Raw genomic sequence first — 13102 nt, 5'->3', positions numbered from 1 at the left:
GTAGGACCTGAACTTAGTAGTGGCTTTGTTAGAAGAGACATGAGGATAGATTCCAGCAAAGCAATGAGGTAGATTGTTTAAGACTTAGCAACTGTTCTGATGTAAGACGATGAGAGAGAGCAGCAAAGAAGAACTCCAAGGTTGTGAATTAAAGGGACTAGAACAGAAAAAGCAAAGTTGGGAGGAAGGGTGAGTTTGGGGAGCCATGTGGAGTGAAGTGGAAAGGCCATTGGATTTAGAAACAAAGGAATGGGAATCTTTCATCTGCTACTCATTACTCCTTTCATAATGTTAGCCAAGTTACTTAACCTCTCCATAGGCCTCAGTTTCCTCCAGTAAAATGAAGGGTTTTAGACTACATGATCTAAGCTCTACAACTGTGCTCTTCTAACAGGTCTGCTTTGGTTCTGTTGAGTTTGAGATACCTGTAGGCCATCCTAGTAGAACTAGATATGCAACAGGAAGGTGATATGGGATTAGAAGTTAGGAGACAACCTAGAATTAGATATATAGATCTGAGCATAATTTGTAGAATTTAAGGAGGAAGAGAGGAGGGTACAACATGTAGCCCTGGTTCACCCTGCTCACAGGGTGGGAATTAAATGCTGATGCAGCAAAGGATCCTGGAATGATTGGCTGTAGGCAAGGAAAGAACCAGACAAGACGAATGTCAGAGAAACTAGATAAAAAGATTGAAAAGGTCTGGGAAATAGAGCAATTGAGACGTCCATGGTAACTTGCAGTTTCAGTCAGTGGTAAGGTTGGAAATCAGACTGCAAAGGGGTGTTGAGAAGTGAATGGAAGATGAAGAAGTGGAGGCTGTGATTTTTTTCTCTGGAAGATTGGCTGTGAAGGGAAGAAGAAAAATAGATATAAATAGAATTGGAACTTTAGAACTGAATTAAAAATTCTATTATACCAACTCCTTAGTAGTTTGGTAGCCCTTTAGAACAATTTTGACCTATTTTGTTTATAAAAGGGTTTTAGAAGAGTATTCAGAAAAGAAAATCCCAATATATTGAATCTCAGCTTTCATACTATTTTGTTGTAGAATTCAGTTGAGTAATTAGTAAATAGCCTAAGCTTTGGTGAAACATTAAAGATGCAGGGTCACCCACTGCATTTCAGGCCAGTTACTAAGCTTATGAGATGAAAATTGTTGCTAGGTTTTTACTTCAGAAATGAGAAGTTGAGAAAGTACAGAGAAAGTCTGTAACATGAGTCAGATGATGGAATGGGATAAGTCAACATACTTCCTAGGGAAAGGCAGACTGTCAATTTCTAAATCTGTAACATGTTTTCTCTTGTGCTTTTTATAGAAAATTTTTGTCATGCCAAACATGGATGATGTTTATATCCCAATAATGCACTCAGCCATGGACACCCGATCAGCTTCCTGCCTGCTCCCAGATCCACCTGCAGAAGCTGCTGCTGATCAGCTGTGACGTGTCAAGACCTGCAGTTTACAGTATTATGAGACTGGTTAATCATCAAGGGTTTTGGTTCTTCAAGCTGTGTTGTAGTTGTGCCCTTCACTCGTGCCAGAGAGTTCCCCCACAGGCCTGCTTCTGCCGTGTCTCTGCCCACCTGCTCCCATCCCACTGTGGGTGTCTCTCCCTGGGCCAGCTGTGAAGGTTTGCCTTGGGCAGAGAATGAAAGAACCATTCCAGCTCATCCAGAAGTTCTAAACATGCAAAAGAAAAGAGTAGGAGCTGTTGCCTCCCTGGACTACCAAAAATGCCTTGGCAACAAAGGGACAAATAGCAAGCAAAAATGGGGGGGTGAGCCCAGGGGGAGGGAAGACCCCTTCTCTCCTCAGCTCTCCCAGTGCTGTTCTTCAGACGGCCTCAGTACAAAGGAACCGTTTGGGCCATGTGGAGCAGTCACAAACCCCATTTGAGACAATTCTGATGAATCGGGGAGGCCCCACATGGGCGAGGGTTGCTCAGTAACTAATTTCAATGGCAGCAAGGAGATAGGCCTAGCAACTTTTTTTCACATTAAATTGCGCATCTTTGGAAGCAAGTAGCCATAAAATATATATACACACTAACACACTCTCAGCCAGGGTAGGGATGTTGGGCTTCTGTGAAACAGGCAAAGCCATGAGATCAAACCATACCAAGCCTTCTACCAGTGAGGTACAATCACAGTGCTTTGTAATTTCTCTGAATGTTTTTTGAAACATGAGCACACATGAAAATGTCTAACATTACACCCAATGACAGAAAGATCCAGTTTTTCTGCTTGTAGAAAGAGAATCTTGATCCCATGTGGGGTGGGATGACCTTTGTATTTTACAGGCTTCCCACCCAGTGTTTACTGTGTTATACCTGGAAGTTTTATATAGGAATTAAAATGCTTACTAAAGTTAATTGTAAACTGATTTTAGGAACAGTTTCTTTTTCTAAATAATGGCCAAAATGGAAAGAGAACTGCACCTGAATTCTTATTCTGTCGTGAGATTTAAAACCAAAAGTTTGCAAATTGGAACACTACAATAGCTGAGAATAAGCATTTGTGACATCTCCTTAATGTTGCCAAATTTTGCTTTGTGTATTTGTGTCAGAATGTTAATTTAGTTTCAGAAGGTCAATCTTATTTTTTACATTGTGTTCAAAACAGCATTTGACCCAAATCAAAATTACTGTGTATATCTTTGGATAATTTACTGTATGGATACCTAAAACAACTAAGCTAATAGTGGAGGGTTTGAAAAGGAAAAAAGAAAAAAAAAAACAAAAAAAATGTGCACCTTGCCTGAATGTGATTTAAAGAGAGCATTTAATATATTGAAGAAAATTATATTTGAACACTTATTTTGGTTATTTTTAATTGCATTCTATCTGACTAAATTCCTATTCCTTGACCATTCCAGTTTGTGTCCGGTTCTAATTTCTCATTATGTAGGCTTAGCTGCCTTTCATAAAGTCCGCATGTCTTGTTCACTGGTCTTTATGATTTGATTTTTGTGCAATAACTAAAAATAAAAGGATGAGGTGCATTATTGTGTAGAGATTACACATGACCATCTCCTATTGCACTTAATCAGAAGTATGTGGGGATTACAATCACTTGCATTGTCTCACAAAATAAATATCTCCTGTCTAATACCTGAGCAGCTTATTGATTTTTCCTTGACCCTGCTTAGCTAATAGAACCAGAGTATAGATTCTAAAATTGTAACCTGGAAATCCAACTTGCTGTTTCTTGTCACTTTGATTATGTGCTCAACTTTGTTAAGAGTTGCTAAGCCACAACAGAATGTTTGTGGAAAACTCTTTAGTTTTTGTCCTTGTCTCCCCAGTCCTTGGGATGCTCTTTTGTGCATACATGGTAGGAGCTTAATGAGTGTTGAATTGAATCTCATGCCATAACATAATAGCTGGCATTTACATAGGATTTAAAGGTTTTCCAAAAACTTTATAAATACTACCTCATTTAATCTACACAACAACCATGGGTGCTTTATAGTCCCCATTTTGTTGATGAGGAAACTGAATCGGAGTAAGAAGTGACTTGCCCAGGGTTGTACAGCTAGTAATATTGCCAAGAGCATTGCTGAAATACCCCTTAAAATTTTTCTGACATATAGTTCTATACACTTGGATCATTTTCAAGTGTATTCCTAACCTGTCTTTTCACGGGATCTGGCCTTTTTTTTTTTTTGATCCTCACTGTTCCCATAGACCTATCTTTTGGATGTGTAAGTTACTCAGGTGGGTGACCACCTCTTCAAGTTTTCTAATCCTTGCCCTCCTCAGAGGATTGTTTGGAGAACTGTATGAAAGCATTTCTGTAAAGGGCTTTGTACATTTTGTAAAGCATCCTGTTATTTGGAAATGTTTGTTATTTTCTCACTTCCAGATGGCCAAGGTTTATGAAGAGATCATGTCTCATGTAAACTTTATACAAGTGCCCAGCCAGTGCTCTGCACTGTGTGGTACACATTTGCCAGAATTTGTTTAAATATAGTAGCACAGTGGATGGAGCACTGGCCTTGGAGTCAGGAGGATGGGAGTTGGAATCCAACCTCAGATGATTGACACTGCGTGACCTTGAGCAGGTCACTGAACCCTGACAGCTTTGCATCCAGGGCCATCTCCAGTCATCTTGAATCATGTCCAGCCACTAGATTCTGATGGCTTTGGAGGAGAAAGTGAAACTAGTGACTTCGCACAGCTCCCCTCAAAAAATCCAGTTCATGTGCTCATCATGGTATTACATCCCTGATGTCCTGGTCTTGAGATCAAAGGACAAAGAAAACATCAGTTGGTCAGTAAGAATAATGGGAAAATTGGTAGTTACTGAAGGTTAACCTAAGGAAACTTCAAAAACAACTTTATTAAGCAGCAAACACACTCAAGAATTCATTAGTTAATCAATTGCCCTTATTTGGTTGCTAATATGAATACTGTTCTTTCACTTAAAAATGAGTATGGAAACCAGCTATGGATAGGTTCACTCATGTCACATAGAACACTCTACTTTGGACATAGAAATCAAAATGAATTTAGTTTAATTATGAGTCAATCTAAATATACATTTAGTGGTCTTCTTTGGGATCCCCAGGGATCAATTAGAAAATACAGAAAAATCCCTGAACTGAGACAGGAGACCTGACCCCCTGAGAATTTCAGTGTCTGAGTAGATCAGACAACCCAATCATCTGTAAATATACTGGCAGCTAACATAACTCAATTTTCAAGCATAGTCATCTCTTCACTGAAAGAAGCATCCTTGACACATTCTTCTGAGCTTCCTAGAGAATTATCATGTCCAGTTCCCTAGACAATGAGCCTCTGTACCCCTCAACAGAAGTCACTCCAACATCTTCCCCTCACATCTGATAATCTTCACAACTCCTGACCCCTCACTCCTCTAAGTGAAAACCCACAGTACATCTGAACTGTCATTTTGTAAGCTTTCTTGTTGGTTTGTCTCTAAACACAGCAATAGCCAATAGTACTAAGCCTATTTGAAGGTCCCCTTTCCAAAATACTTTGATGACTTGAGAAGATTTATAAGGCTGTTGCAATAATGGAAAGAAATCTGATTAATCTACATTTATTAACTGCCAACTTTTGTGTTAGGCATTCTGCCAAATGGTCAGATACAGACCAAAACACAAGATTCCCCATCTTATTAAGGAGCTTTTGTCCTATTTAGGAAAAACATGTACACATAAGTACATTTAAAATATATGCAAAATAAATTCAAGGTGATCTTTGAAGGGAGGCACTAGCAAGCTACAGGTTTTAGGAACAACTTCCATGTGGAAGGTGGTGCTTGATCAGGCCTTTGAAGGAATTGACAACATTTAAGACCTGAAGAAGGAAGATATTCCAGGCATTGGAATTCCAGCATCTGGAATTGTACGGGATTGATTGTACAAAGGAATAGAGAAGGGACAGCTAGGTGGTGTAGTGGATAACGCACTGGCCTTGGAGTCAGGAGTACCTGGGTTTCAAATCCGGTCTCAGACAATAATTACCTAGCTGTGTGGCCTTGGGCAAGCCACTTAACCCCATTTGCCTTGCAAAAACCTAAAAAAAAAAAAAAAAACCAAAGGAATAGAGATAGAATATTGTGAATGAACAGCAGGAAGTAAGCTAGTTAAGAGTCAAAGTGTAAGAAGGGGAATAATGACATTGGTCTATAATTGTAAATTATTGAAATACTTTCAATGAAAAATAGAGGAGTTTGCATTTTTATCCTAGAAAGAGGAGCCCCTGGAGCCTTCTGACCCACACTGGCATTGTCAAACCTGGAACTGGAACATCACCATTGGCAATAGTAGAAAATTGAGAAAAGATCTGGAGCAAGATCAGTTTTGGGGTCATTTCAGTAGCCTAAGGAAAAGGTGATACAGACTTGAATTGGGATGGTAGACCCATTAGTGGACAGAAAAATAGTGGAGGCAGAATCCACAGGGATGGCATCCTGTTGGAAATGTCCAATTTGTTAGTTGGTGATAGAGGACAGGCGATTATTCCTGGATGCTCCCTCTCAACTCTTGATCCTTAGAACCTCTAGCTAAGAGGTTCCTGACCTTTTTGTGTGTCATGTATCCATCTAGCAATCTGGGGAAGCCTAATGACTCCTCAGGGAATATTTTTAAGTGCACAAAATAAAATATATGTCTGCAAACCCAAGGAATCAGGTACTTTTCACAAGTGTAGACAGGGGCAGAATTACTAAACAAGACTAAAGATCAAGACAAAAATCACTAATCAATGTAATTAGAAAGCAAAGTTGGGAAGGGGGAGGAAACCTTAACTATTGTCATTAATAGTCTGAAGCTCTAAATATTAGAAAATTGATACAAACATAAGAACAAGAGCTATTCCTCCCATAGATAAATGGTCAAGGGGTGTGAGCATGCAGTTTTTTAACTATTTTATTTTTCCAACTACACACAACAGTAGTTTTCAATCATTTGTTTTGCAAGGTTTTGAGTTTGCATTCTTCTCCCATACTCCCTTCTCTTTCCCCTGCTCCTGAAAGAAAGCAAATAAAGGCTATAAATGTATAAGCATGCTAAACATAGATCTATATTAATCATGTTGTGAAAGAAATCAAAATGGAAAAAAATAATGCCTAAGACAACTTTTAAAAGTTGAAGACTGCAAAAACCTAAAAAAAAAAAAAAATTGAAGATAGTAAGCTTTGGTCTGCATTTGAACTCCACAGTTCCTTCTCTGGATATGGATTTTATTTTCCATCACCAAGTCTTTTAGAATTGTGATTGTTGTGCTGCTGAAATGAACAAGTCTGTCATAGTTGTCACCTAATGTTGCTGACAATGTATATAATGTTCCAGTTCTCACTTCACTCAGCATTAATTCATGCAATAAAAGTACTGGAAACAAGTGGATATCTATAAATTAGAGAATGGCATATGAATATTTGGGTGCTGGGAGAAATGACAAAAGGAATGGACTTTGAAAAATATGGAAAGACTTGTATGAACTAAGTGAGCAGAACCAGAATAGACTCTTGTGAAGGAAAAACTGAAAAACTTGACTATGATTAGCACAATAACCATGATTAGTCATGCATTTCACTTCTTGTTGGAGGCCCAGATGTGTGGAAGGTAACCTGCATTTTCGGACAAGCTCAACCTGTGGATTTGTTTTGCTTGACTAATTACTTATTATAAGGGAGGGGTTGAGTTTTTTCTGGGTGGGGTAGATGGGGAAGAGGTTAGTGACTCCAATGCTAAAGAGCATCAATGAACTTTTAAGCTAAATTAAGTTTTAGCTTCATTTGTTCCTTTTGCCATATAAACATACTTATTGTTTATACAGTGCATATTTAATATTTCAATTTATTTATTTAAATTAATACCTAAATTAGGGCAGCTAGGTGGTACAGTGTGGGCTGGAAGCATGGGTTGGGAATCAGGCTCATCTTCCTGAGTTCAAATCTGGCTTCAGACATTTGCTTTGTGATTCTAGTGTGAAGGGCAAAAGTGCTGACTTCAGAAACAGTGCTAAATTAGTCAAAGCCATAGGCCTCAGTTTCTATTTCTCAAGAATCAGGTGAGCGTGAGAACCTGGATCTCCGGCTAGAAAAATTATGTCACCCATACCATATAAAGATGTAAACAAAGACAGACCCTCCTGGGAAAGCTTAGGTACATCTCCCTTCTCTTCAGATCATCAAATTTGACCAATTGTTGTAAGGGTCAGCAGAAAAATAGGACGGGAATGGGTTGTGGTTTTTTAACTCTGCTTCAGCTTCTGTAATTTGGCTTTTCCTGCTCTTTCATAGAGAATTAGGAACTGTCCCACTCCTTGCAAGAACCGAATTAAATCCTAACTCTTTGCTGCCACTTTGAGAGGACTCCGAGTAGTCATTTGGGGTTAGGGTCTCAATACCCCGTACAGTTTATGGGGGCTTGTAGGTGATAGTGGTCTTTGGGAGAGACAACCCCTGACTCAGCTCAAGGGCAGGGCAGGTGCCTGTTGAGTTTTACTACAACAGTCCTTGATGCTGCTCCTGGAGTCCCCCCCCTCCCAAGACAAATGACCTGAAGCAGTGGAAGCAAAGACCAGGCCCAGATCTGAGAAATTTCCTCGAAGGAAACCTGGCTGGTGGAGTTGCAGTCAGGCAACTTATATGCGTATAACCCAGAGGTACACAATCTGGTGAGTCATAAGGGTAGTTGGCTCATCGGAGCACCCAGTGCTCTAGGGTGACTGCTGGTGGGTGGGCGACCCCCACTGTGAGCCTAGTAGAGACTAAGAGGATTCATTGAGTCATGGACTCAGAGGTGCCAGCAACGGACCTCATGCTAAATTATGGGGAAATAGAACAATCTTAAGTTAAAGCTGCAGCAGGAGATTAAGAAATACCAAAGGACAGTCCTTTAGGCAACTGGTTGCAAGATTGGGACCAATCACCAAAATATCAAAGTAAGGATAAGATGTTTAAGTATTGCTGCTTTATATGGGGGAATAAAAATTTGGGTGGTGGAGTAATTTGGCCCAAATATGGCTCCACTGAGGATTGGATGTGTCAGAGGTTGAATACCTGGGGAGAGCTCATGCATATTATGAATGTTATTCTAGAATGGGACCCTCACCACCCCCCAAGGACTAGGAGTGGGAGGGGCACCCCCTGGGGAAGACAAATTTCCTATCGGGGATCCCCACTGGGACAAGAACCCGCTGCATCAAGCCCATATGCAGGATTTAAGGGAATTAGTAATAATTGAAATTAAGAATGCAGTCCCTAAAACCCCAAATTTAAAAGAAAGCCCTTGAGATTAAGCAAACTGAAGATGAGTCCCCATCAGCATTTTTAGAGACTAAAGGCAGGGATCCAAAAATATTCAGGGATAGATCCCTATAGTCCAGAAGGGGAAAATACACTGAAAATTCATTTTGTAACCGATACCCGGCTGGACATAGCTAGGAAGTTACAGAAGACAGACTTATGGAATGAAGAGTCCCTTGGAATCCTCTTGAAGGAAGCTATTTAAGTTTTTATTGGAAGGGATGATTAACAACAGAAACAGACTCTCACATATTAAAATATGAAACAATTCTCTTAGAAAGGGATGATTTGATACTAACTCAGGATCAGGATCATGATCATAACCAGAATCCAGCTGAGTTTCTGCCTGCTTCCCCCTGAGGATTCTTAGCAATTAGAAGACAGCTGTTTGGAAGTTAGGAATTTTCAATCTAAAGTGAGAGAGGGGACTTACAGGAATGACCCATTCCAGGTGGGGAAGATTGGTTTGTAGATGGATCCTCGAGGGTGGTGGAAGGAAAAAGGATGAATGGATATGCTATAATAGATGGGAATAAATATAGTTGTTCAAGCAGGAGACCTTCCAAAAGGATGGTCTGCTCAGACTTGTGAACTGTATGTATGGAACCAGGCATTAAAAGGACTGGAGAACAAAGGAGGGACTATCTATACTGATTCCAAATATGCTTGGGGAGTGGTGCACATATCTGGGAAAATACAGGAGGAAAGATTTGTCCCACAGTGCCCCAATAAGAGAAGTTTTAAATAATTTGCTTAAACCACCTGTTATTGCAGTAGTACATGTCAAAGGACATCAATCAGGGAACTCATTTGAAGCTAGGGGTAACCACCTTGCTGAAGAGACAGCTCAGAGAGCTGGGGAAGGAAAGCTTGGAGGATCAAAAGGTATGTTATTACTAATATCAAAGAACCCTTCACACATCTCTCCATCCTTTACCGATAAAGAAAGGCAAAAAACGTTGGACTTGGAGGCTAAGGAGTCCTATGTGGGACACTGGCATTTGCCCAATGGACAGGAAGTGCTGAACAAAGCAAGTATGAGGCAAGTCTTGCAGACTTTACATCAAGGCAGTCATTGGGGAGTCCAGAATCTGTGGTATTAGCCAAGTATGTATCTCCTGGCCTCCACACAATAGCCAGACAATTGGTAGATGGGTGTCATTTGTTGAAGGACAAATAGGGCTGCCGAGCACCTAACTCTGGCAGGGGGACGGCCTCTGGGAATTCAACCCTTTCAGAGCACACAGATGGATTTTACTGAGCTGCCTCCTGTTGGCAGCCTCAAATACTTGGTCATGGTAGAGGCCTTCCCTCTTTCAAGGGCAACTGCCCCCAAAGTCAGCAAAATTCTGCTAGAACAAATAATATGGTATGGTGGACAGGATTGATTCAGATCAAGGGATACACTTGAAAGACATTCAACTAAAAGGACTATTGCAGACTCCTCCTTTAGGGTTTGCAGTCCACAAAGGCGATTGGGTGTTGATCTGGTCATGGAAGGAGGAAAAGTTGAACCATTTCAGGTTCTCCTGACCTCAAGACACTGCTGTGTGGACCCAGGAGAGGTTGGACCCGCCATACCAGAGTAAAAAGATCTGTGAATCCACCAAAAGAATGGACTATGGACTCTGAACCCATGAATGAGTTCAAACTGCATTTTAAGCAAAGTATAGGACTAATGGACTCCCCAACACCTCGCCCAGGAGGTGTTACCACTCCTTTGCTTCCTAGCTGGTATAATTATGTAAGGGATTTCAACATGGGACCCATTCCTGGGTGTATAGTGTCACTCCCTGGGGTTGGCCTTTCTGGGTTCTGGTCAAGACTACAATCCTGCAGAAATGTGCCTTAGATATCCTGTTCTGAGAGTGTCCCTATTGTTTATATCAGACCTCAGTTTTAGGCACCTTCTTTAAAGAGGAAAACACTTTTCAGAACTTAATTCAAACCATTGCTAGTATTTTCAATGTAACTAACTGCTGGATTTGTGGGGGGCCTCAAGGATTGAGCACGTGGCCATGGGTGCTGGTTCCACTTGAATCTGTTTGGTTAGTGAGTAAAAAGTCCTTAGTACATAGTGGAGCCGGAAATCAACTGTAGTCATGGAGCATTAAGCTGTAGGAGACACTTGAAAGATTGTTAGATATTCTGAAAACCCCAAGCATTTTTACTGGTGTTAATATAAACATACCTGGTATTTTCAAGACCCTCACCTTCACCCCCTGACTTTCTACTTCCAGCTATGATCCCTTAAATTACTCTATCTCCATTAAATTCAACCAGTGTTAAATAAGTTCCTATATAAGGATAATAAACTAAAAAAGGGAGGGCCAAATTAGCTAAGCCTAAAAATGACTCAAAAATTAAGTGAGGGGCAACTAGGTGGCACAATGGAGCCTGGGCCTGGAGTCAGGAGGACCTAAGTTCAAACCTAACCAGACACTTGATACTTAGCTAGGAGGGCAAGTCACTTACTTTGCAAAAACAAAAAGCAATTAAGTGTTTAACATGTTGCAGAGGGTGAGTGATAAACCACAGCAACTATTTCTAGGGCAGTGTTGAAGAAAAGTAATATAAAACACAAGACTTACTGAAACTGGATTAAAAGATTTTTAAAAACAAAGCTGAAAAATCTATACCAGATCAAGGAGTTTTTAAAAGGAGGTTAAGATCAAATAAAGGGGATATCTGCAATCTGGAAACTGTAGTTCAAACTAAAACCCTGAAGACCCTTCATCCAAATTAAGCCTCAAATCTGGGACATTTTTGCCAACTACCAAAATGCCTTTCCTAAGACTATTCCTAATACTCTCATGAGAGGAAGTCTCCAAGTGAAAAAAAAATGTAACTTAGAATTATCTTTTCAATTGCCCATCCTTGCTCCCCCAGCCAAAAAATTTACAATGCTATTTTGACTAAAATTTCCAAATTGCAGAGTATTCCATGGGTTTTATTTGTGTTTTCCAAGACAACTCAACCCCCTATTTGCAATTCAATAAACATTTGTGCTAATCTCTAGAAATACAAAAAGCAAAAGACTATTCCTTTCCCCACATAATCATGCTCCCCCTTTAGAAAGGGGTTAAGTGGCTTGCCCAAGGCCACACAGCTGGGTAATTATTAAGTGTCTGAAGCCGCATTTGAACCCAGCTACTCCTGACTCCAGGGCCGGTGCCCCTAGATCTTCTTGGAAGGCAGGAATGGGTTCCTTTATTAACAAAAGGCCTTCGAGCAACCCCTTGCGCCCCCTCCCCTCGGGGGGCACCGCGCCGCCTTGTCGCTTGCTTTTAAAAGACCCGCTCGAGTTGGGGCCGAGCGGACCCAGTTATGAACAAGCCGGGGCTGCTGTTGCACCGCTGCTTGGCCCGGGACACCACGGCACAGGCGCTCCACGGGTTCAAAGGCCAGTGCGCCGGCGGCGACCAGACAGACACACACACACAGACTGACAGCCACGAGGCGGGAACTCGGGAAGCTTCTTTTATTGGCTGTTTTTACACGAGGGGGCGGGGACCCGGAGAGCGCACGCGCAGGGCGGCTCCGTCTCGGCCTCCGAACACGCGGCGGGACCTGCGGGGAACAAGGGCAAAGTCAGCGCAGGGTCCCCTGAGGCGGCAGTGCCCGCGCCGGACCACGCCGGGGCCGTGGCTCAGACTCCGATTCACTTCACGGGGGTCAGTAGTCTAACACGCTCTCATCGTTGTCATCACCGCCGCCAGCGTCCTCTCCCGCCACCCCAGTCCGACGGCACGACTTACCCGGGCCCGGCGCCGAATCGAAAGGGCCCAACGCTCGCGAGGGCCGCGAATTAAAGCCGGAGGCGGTAACGGAAGGGGCGGGACTTACCGAAGCCAGCCAGTAGCCGACCAGAACCTAACCATGTGATTTTCTTTTTAATGTATCATCTTCGGATTGGCCATTTCCGAATAGACGGCTTAGTTCATAGGACGGCGCTATATTAACCATAGAGAAGCGAAAGAGCCGAGGGGAGGGCTAGAGGGGCTCCTGCTTTCTACAAGATTTGGCTCCCTCTGAAGGATATTAAGTCGTACTTCACCTTCCTTCACGCGCTCTAAATTCCCACTCCATTCCCTTGGATGTGCTAATAAATATTTAACGACAGCCTTGGGGGGGGGGGGGGGGGGAATGTATGCGCGCGGCATATTTATGTATCAATTCATTATTAACAGTCAGACAATCAACAAAACGACTAATCAAGCCCTGATTTCCAAGGTCGCACCGATAATTTAACAACCAGCAGGTTGTGACCTGCCCCAGTACACCTCTGGCTAGTTCCTTACTCTGTGTCTTTTTTTTG

The 13102-nt window shown here is 41.8% G+C and overlaps 1 protein-coding gene and 2 non-coding genes across 7 annotated transcripts in view; 1 reads left to right on the top strand and 2 right to left on the bottom strand.

The window, feature by feature from the left end:
• Window positions 1–3113, top strand: part of TEX2 (testis expressed 2) — a 166914-nt gene extending 163801 nt beyond the window's left edge. For all 5 annotated transcript variants that reach the window (XM_074224486.1, XM_074224483.1, XM_074224482.1 and 2 more), the window contains exon 12: window positions 1320–3113. In XM_074224486.1, the coding sequence (XP_074080587.1) occupies window positions 1320–1445 (126 nt within the window). In that variant the 3' untranslated portion in view covers window positions 1446–3113. The remainder of the gene's footprint in view (window positions 1–1319) is intronic.
• An 8943-nt stretch (window positions 3114–12056) lies between these two features.
• On the bottom strand, window positions 12057–12195 carry LOC141515779 (small nucleolar RNA SNORA76). The gene has a single exon (XR_012476523.1). It is a non-coding gene; the product is annotated as a small nucleolar RNA SNORA76 (small nucleolar RNA).
• Window positions 12196–12431: 236 nt separating this feature from the next.
• On the bottom strand, window positions 12432–12497 carry LOC141515754 (small nucleolar RNA SNORD104). Its single transcript, XR_012476500.1, has one exon. It is a non-coding gene; the product is annotated as a small nucleolar RNA SNORD104 (small nucleolar RNA).
• Window positions 12498–13102: the final 605 nt, after the last annotated feature.

This window comes from Macrotis lagotis, chromosome 2 (assembly GCF_037893015.1).
Source record: "Macrotis lagotis isolate mMagLag1 chromosome 2, bilby.v1.9.chrom.fasta, whole genome shotgun sequence".
Classification (NCBI taxonomy): domain Eukaryota; kingdom Metazoa; phylum Chordata; class Mammalia; order Peramelemorphia; family Peramelidae; genus Macrotis; species Macrotis lagotis.
This window is presented reverse-complemented; position numbering and strand designations above follow the sequence as displayed.